General features: G+C 51.6%; 1 protein-coding gene across 1 annotated transcript in view; it reads left to right on the top strand.

Moving 5' to 3' along the window:
• Window positions 1-1,916: 1,916 nt before the first annotated feature.
• Window positions 1,917-6,231, top strand: part of LOC115538761 (beta-1,3-glucosyltransferase-like) — a gene marked incomplete at its 5' end in the record, with an annotated part of 7,712 nt that continues 3,397 nt past the window's right edge. The window contains 2 exons of the mRNA XM_030350091.1: window positions 1,917-2,062; window positions 2,892-3,011. Of these exons, the coding sequence (XP_030205951.1) occupies window positions 1,917-2,062; window positions 2,892-3,011 (266 nt within the window). The remainder of the gene's footprint in view (window positions 2,063-2,891; window positions 3,012-6,231) is intronic.

Below are 6,231 nucleotides of genomic sequence, written 5' to 3'. Positions count from 1 at the left end.
ACAACTTATTACCGCTGCATCAGCTGTTCTTTCCCAAATAATTTACCAAGAATGTGCGGCTAGGTAGATGAGAGAAGCAAAGTGTATGCGCGAGGTGCACAAGCAATCCGTATGCATCGCATGCGCATGTATGCTTGCGCCCTTAAAATAGCTTCTGAACAACGCGCCACTGACTTTAAACCAGGTATTTCCTGGTCAGTAGCGCAATGGTATTCAGAGACGGCAAAATACCGTTTGCGCCAGAACACGCCTCCTCCTTCCGCCGAACCGCCCCTTGGGGCGCAAGATCATTCCCTAATTTACCGGCGAGTGGCGCAGGTGGCAAAAGAGCGCTCTGCGCCAGTTGTAAACTAGCAACGACACATGCGCCAGTGACTAAGTCACTTGCGCCGGATGCAAGATAGGGCCCCATGTGTAAGATCATGGTAGATCAATCAAAATAAATCCAGACTGCCATTTTTTTCATCTGCAGACATTCTGTGAGTAACAAAAGTTACTCAATTTTGGAGCAGAAATAGAAGTTCAGGACTTGTTACTTTTTTCATCCATCATTCTCTCTGTCTGTCTCTCTCTCTCTCTCTCTCTCTCTCTCTCTCTCTCTCTCTCTCTCTCTCTCTCTCTCTCTCTCTCTCTCTCTCTCTCTCTCTCTCTCTCTCTCTCTCTCTCTCTCTCTTTCTCTCTTTCTCTCTCTCTCTCTTGTTTCTCCCTCACTCTTTTATTTTCTCGAGCTGTCCTCTTGCCCCTCCTCTGTTAGTTCTGTTTGTTCTCTAGTGTTTCGATCTGTAGTCTGACAGACCATCCCTCTTTGTCTCTTCTCCTTTCTCCCCTCAAAACAGTTCAATTAACCCAAGCCCCCCCCCCCCCCCCCGCACCAAGCATGCTGTTTATGTGTGTTTGTACGTGTTTGACTGTCTGTGCTCGTTTGTGTTGCTGTGTGTGTGTGCGTGTGTGTGAGCGTGAGCATGTTTGAGTGTGTGTATGCTCGCTCGTGTGTTTGTATGTGCACGCTTGTCTCTGTGTGTGTGTGTGTGTGTGTGTGTGTGTGTGTGTGTGTGTGTGTGTGTGTGTGTGTGTGTGTGTGTGTGTGTGTGTGTGTGTGTGTGTGAATGCAAAGGGGAGTACACAAACATGTGCATGGGCAATGTAGCCGTGTGTGTGTGTGTGTGTTTGTGTGTGTGTGTGTGTGTGTGGGGGGGGGGATATACGCTGTATGTGTGTGGGTATGTGTGTGTGCGCGTATGTGTGTGGTGCAGTGAGCCTCATTTGAACCAGGAAGCGGCGCACCAGCCAATCACTGCTCCCTTCAGTTCTGGCTTTCCTCATGGCGCGTGATCAAGACCCCTAACAGAAGCATCTGCTCTGACCGACACCGTGACGACGCCCTCTGAGCTAGCAGAGGCTTGCGGGCTCGTTGCCTCAGTTTACTCTGCCATGACTTGGACTACTCTTCTATTTATAGTTCAAACCGACCGGTTGGGTGTTGCCTGGCTGATATCTTTAATTTTATCGACTACTTCCGTCTGCCCCTGATTGAGCCTTGGGCCAGAGGAGAGTTCTCTGGTGAAATAAAGTTTGAGTTAAAAATAAAATAGCTCATCAAATTCAAATTCGGCTTCAGGTCTGTTGTTCCCTTCCTGCCGGAGGCTCTTCAGACCTCTTAGTGTCTGACACCTCCCCGGACAAGTCCTCAACATCGCCGAGCTCTCTGTTACTGCTGGAGGCGCGCCTCTGTGTGTGAATGCATCACACACAGTCCCTGTTCTCTGGTGCCCAATCACAAATCCACTCTCTATATGTAGCACCCTTGGGAGTCAGACAATGCCCCCTCAAATCCTGGCTCCCTGTGCCTTTGTAGTTAGTTGCTTTCACACACGCACGCGCCAACACACACACACACACGCACAGAAGTCATTACTTTGGCACATTGTGCTTCACACCTCTCTTCCTTCCTGTTGGATCCAGGACATTGTGGAAAGACCTTTGCCATTTTGAAGAGGTTCCTTAGTTCCGCTGTTCCGGACGCTGATTGGCTCCTCATCGTCGACGACGACACCCTGATCAGGTACCCGAGCCCGCTTCGGTGACTCCAGAACCACTCTTCAAGATTACACATTGAAGTAGAACAATTATTGATTGCTTCTCCTTTTTTATTTCATGGGGATCAAAAGATTGAAATGTTAAAGGTGCAATATGAAGGAATTAGTGCCAGTAGGTTCTGCCAAAATAAAGTCGGAAATTTAATTAACGCAATTGTTTTTTTCATGGGAATATACACTATACAAATAAAATATACTTCTGAATATTATATTCCATTTCTGACTAGGCAGTTCAGATAGATATCACTAAACTCTACACACTGCACCTTTAACACCTTTAAAACATTTGATAATATAAATTAAACTGAAAACTAATGGCTAATAACTGTGATCTTTATTAGTGGTGCTTGGTTGTTAATTCTTAGCTGCCCAAGGTCTGTTTCGGTAAACGTTTGAAAAACGATTTAATCAGAGGGGCTGTAACGCTGTCACCTTCCAATGATGTTGTAAAACTAAATCAGGCTGACCGCTGAGAGCTGTGTTTTGTTTATGTGGCGATTGAGTTAATGAAGTGTTCTTGAAGATGCTTCTTTCTGTGTGGCTGCGTTGGGTTTTACACCTGCCCAAGAGGATTCACCCGATAATCACCCTGTATTTCAATTTGTTTGATGTCATTAATTAGTTGGAAGTGGCATCTTCAGACTGGGCAGGGACGCTTCAGGCTGTTTCAAGATGTTTCTTCCTAAGCAGAATTGATAAACTTTGAACTCACTTTTTAGAGAGAGAGTCAGACTCTGCCTCTTTCTTTGTCCTTCACTCCTCTTGTCTTCTCCTGCTTCTCCCGCCTGCCTGTAGTTTGCCACGGTTACGCAGTCTGCTGCGTTGCTATGACGCCACAGAGGCTGTGAGCCTGGGCGAGCGCTATGGCTACGGCCTGGGACAGAAAGGGTACAGCTACACCACTGGGGGAGCCGGGTGAGGAAAGGGGGGAGGATGTGTGTGTGTGTGTGTGTGTGTGTGTGTGTGTGTGTGTGTTTGTGTGTAGCGCTAAGGTGTGTGGCGGATTTCATATACAATATCGCTTTTTATAACACTCATAACAGTTACACAACGATGGTACTCCAAAATAATTACAGACCCCCAGATGACTCTGATGGGGGAGAGAAAGAGAGAGGGAGGGACCCCCCCCAAGGTGAGTCTTATGGGGGAGAGACGGAGAGAGGGAGAGAGGGAGGGACCCCCCCAAGGTGAGTCTTATGGGGGAGAGACGGAGAGAGGGAGAGAGGGAGGGACCCCCCCCAAGGTGAGTCTTATGGGGGAGAGACGGAGAGAGGGAGAGAGGGAGGGACCCCCCCCAAGGTGAGTCTTATGGGGGAGAAACAGAGAGAGGGAGAGAGGGAGGGACCCCCCCCAAGGTGAGTCTTATGGGGGAGAGACAGAGAGAGGGAGGGAGAGAGGGAGGGACCGCCCCCCCAAGGTGAGTCTTATGGGGGAGAGACGGAGAAAGGGAGAGACCCACCCCCAGATGAGTCTTATGGGGGAGAGACAGAGAGAGGGAGGGAGAGAGGGAGGGACCCCCCCCCAAGGTGAGTCTTATGGGGGAGAGACAGAGAAAGGGAGGGACCCCCCAAGATGAGTCTTATTGTGTTTTTCTTTTGTATTTGAACACATTCAGGTTTTTTGATAATTTATTCGTGGTGTTCTAGCATAAAAGACAAATGCTGAACAGTAGCCGCGCTTACATGGACACATCTGATCCGCATGGATTTCTATGCGGAATAGAAAATGATCATATATACGCCTCATCCTCATCCTCATCCTCATCGTCATCCGCTTATCCGGGGTCGGGTCGCGGGGGGAGCAGCTCAAGCAAGGGGCCCCAGACTTCCCTTTCCCGGGCCACATTGACCAGCTCTGACGGGGGGATCCCGAGGCGTTCCCAGGCCAGTGTTGAGATATAATCTCTCCACCTAGTCCTGGGTCTTCCCCGAGGTCTCCTCCCCACTGGACGTGCCTGAAACACCTCCCAAGGAAGGCGCCCAGTGGGCATCCTTACCAGATGCCCGAACCACCTCAGCTGACTCCTTTCTAAGTAAAGGAGCAGCGGCTCTAATCCGAGTTCCTCACGGATGGCTGAGCTTCTCACCCTATCCCTAAGGGAGACGCCAGCCACCCTTCTGAGAAAACTCATCTCGGCCGCTTGTACCCGCGATCTCGTCCTTTCGGTCATCACCCAGCCCTCATGACCATAGGTGAGGATAGGAACGAAGATCGACCGGTAGATCGAGAGCTTTGCCTTGCGGCTCAGCTCTCTTTTCGTTACAACGGTGCGGTAAAGCGAACGCAATACCGCCCCCGCTGCTCCGATTCTCCGGCCAATCTCACGCTCCATAGTACCCTCACTCGCGAACAAGACCCCGAGGTACTTGAACTCCTTCACCTGGGCTAAGGACTCATTTCCTACCCGGAGTAAGCAATCCACCGGTTTCCTGCTAAGAGTCATGGCCTCAGATTTAGCGGTGCTGATCCTCATCCCAGCCGCTTCACACTCGGCCGCCAGCCGATCCAGTGAGTGCTGAAGGTCACAGGCCGATGATCCAATGAGGACCACATCATCTGCAAAAAGCAGTGACGAGATCCTCAGACCACCGAACTGCAACCCCTCCCCACCACGACTACGCCTCGATATCCTGTCCATGTATATCACAAACAGGATTGGTGACAAGGCGCAGCCCTGGCGGAGACCAGCACCCACTGAGAACGAAACTGACTGGCTGCCGAGAACACGAACACAGCTCTCGCTTTGGGAGTACAAAGATTGGATGGCCCTGAGGATAGACCCCCTTACCCCATACTCCCGCAGCACCTCCCACAGTTTCTCCCGGGGGACCCGGTCATACGCCTTCTCCAGATCCACAAAACACATGTAGACCGGATGGGCATACTCCCAGGCCCCCTCCAGGATCCTTGCGAGAGTGAAGAGCTGGTCCGTAGTTCCACGTCCGGGGCGAAAACCGCATTGTTCCTCTTCAATCTGAGGTTCGACGATCGGCCGAACCCTCCTTTCCAGCACCTTGGAGTAGACTTTACCAGGGAGGCTGAGAAGTGTGATACCCCGGTAATTGGCACACACTCTCTGGTCCCCCTTTTTGAACAGGGGAACCACCACCCCGGTTTGCCACTCCTTTGGCACTGTACCCGACTCCCACGCAATGTTGAATAGGCGTGTCAACCATGACAGCCCCTCAACACCCAGAGCCTTTAGCATTTCTGGCTGGATCTCATCAATCCCTGGGGCTTTGCCACTGCGGAGATGTTTGACTACCTCAGTGACCTCCACCAGGGAAATTGACGACGAAACACCATCAACCTCGAGCTCTGCCTCCAACATAGAGGGCGTGTTATTCGGATTCAGGAGTTCCTCAAAGTGTTCCTTCCAACGTCCGACGACCTCCTCAGTTGAGGTCAACAGAGTCCCATCCTTACTGTACACAGCTTGGATGGTTCCCCGTTTCCCCCTCCTGAGGTGCCGGATAGTCTTCCAGAAACACTTTGGTGCCGACCGAAAGTCCTTCTCCATGGCCTCTCCGAACTTCTCCCACACCCGCTGCTTAGCCTCCGACACGGCAGCCGCTGCAGCCCTTCGAGCCTGTCGGTACCCTGCAACCGAGTCAGGAGTCCTCCAGGATATCATATCCCGGAAGGCCTCCTTCTTCAGTCGGACGGCTTCCCTGACCACCGGTGTCCACCACGGTGTCCGAGGGTTACCGCCCCTTGAGGAGCCTAAGACCCTGAGGCCACAGCTAGCCACCGCAGCTTCAGCAATGGAGGCTTTGAACACCGCCCACTCCGGCTCAATGCCCCCAACCTCCACAGGAATGCCAGAAAAGCTCCGCCGGAGGTGTGAGTTGAAGATACCTAGGACGGGGGCCTCCTCCAGACGTTCCCAGTTCACCCGCACTACTCGTTTGGGCTTACCAGGTCTATCCGGAAATTTCCCCCATTCCCTGATCCAACTCACAACCAGATGGTGGTCGGTTGACAGTTCCGCCCCTCTCTTTACCCGAGTGTCCAAAACATGCGGCCTCAGATCAGATGACACGATCACGAAATCGATCATCGATCTTCGGCCTAGGGTACTCTGGTACCAGGTACACTTATGAGCACCCTTATGTTCGAACATGGTGTTTGTTAT

The sequence above is a fragment of the Gadus morhua genome, unplaced genomic scaffold (assembly GCF_902167405.1).
Source record: "Gadus morhua unplaced genomic scaffold, gadMor3.0, whole genome shotgun sequence".
NCBI classification, from domain to species: domain Eukaryota; kingdom Metazoa; phylum Chordata; class Actinopteri; order Gadiformes; family Gadidae; genus Gadus; species Gadus morhua.
This window is presented reverse-complemented; position numbering and strand designations above follow the sequence as displayed.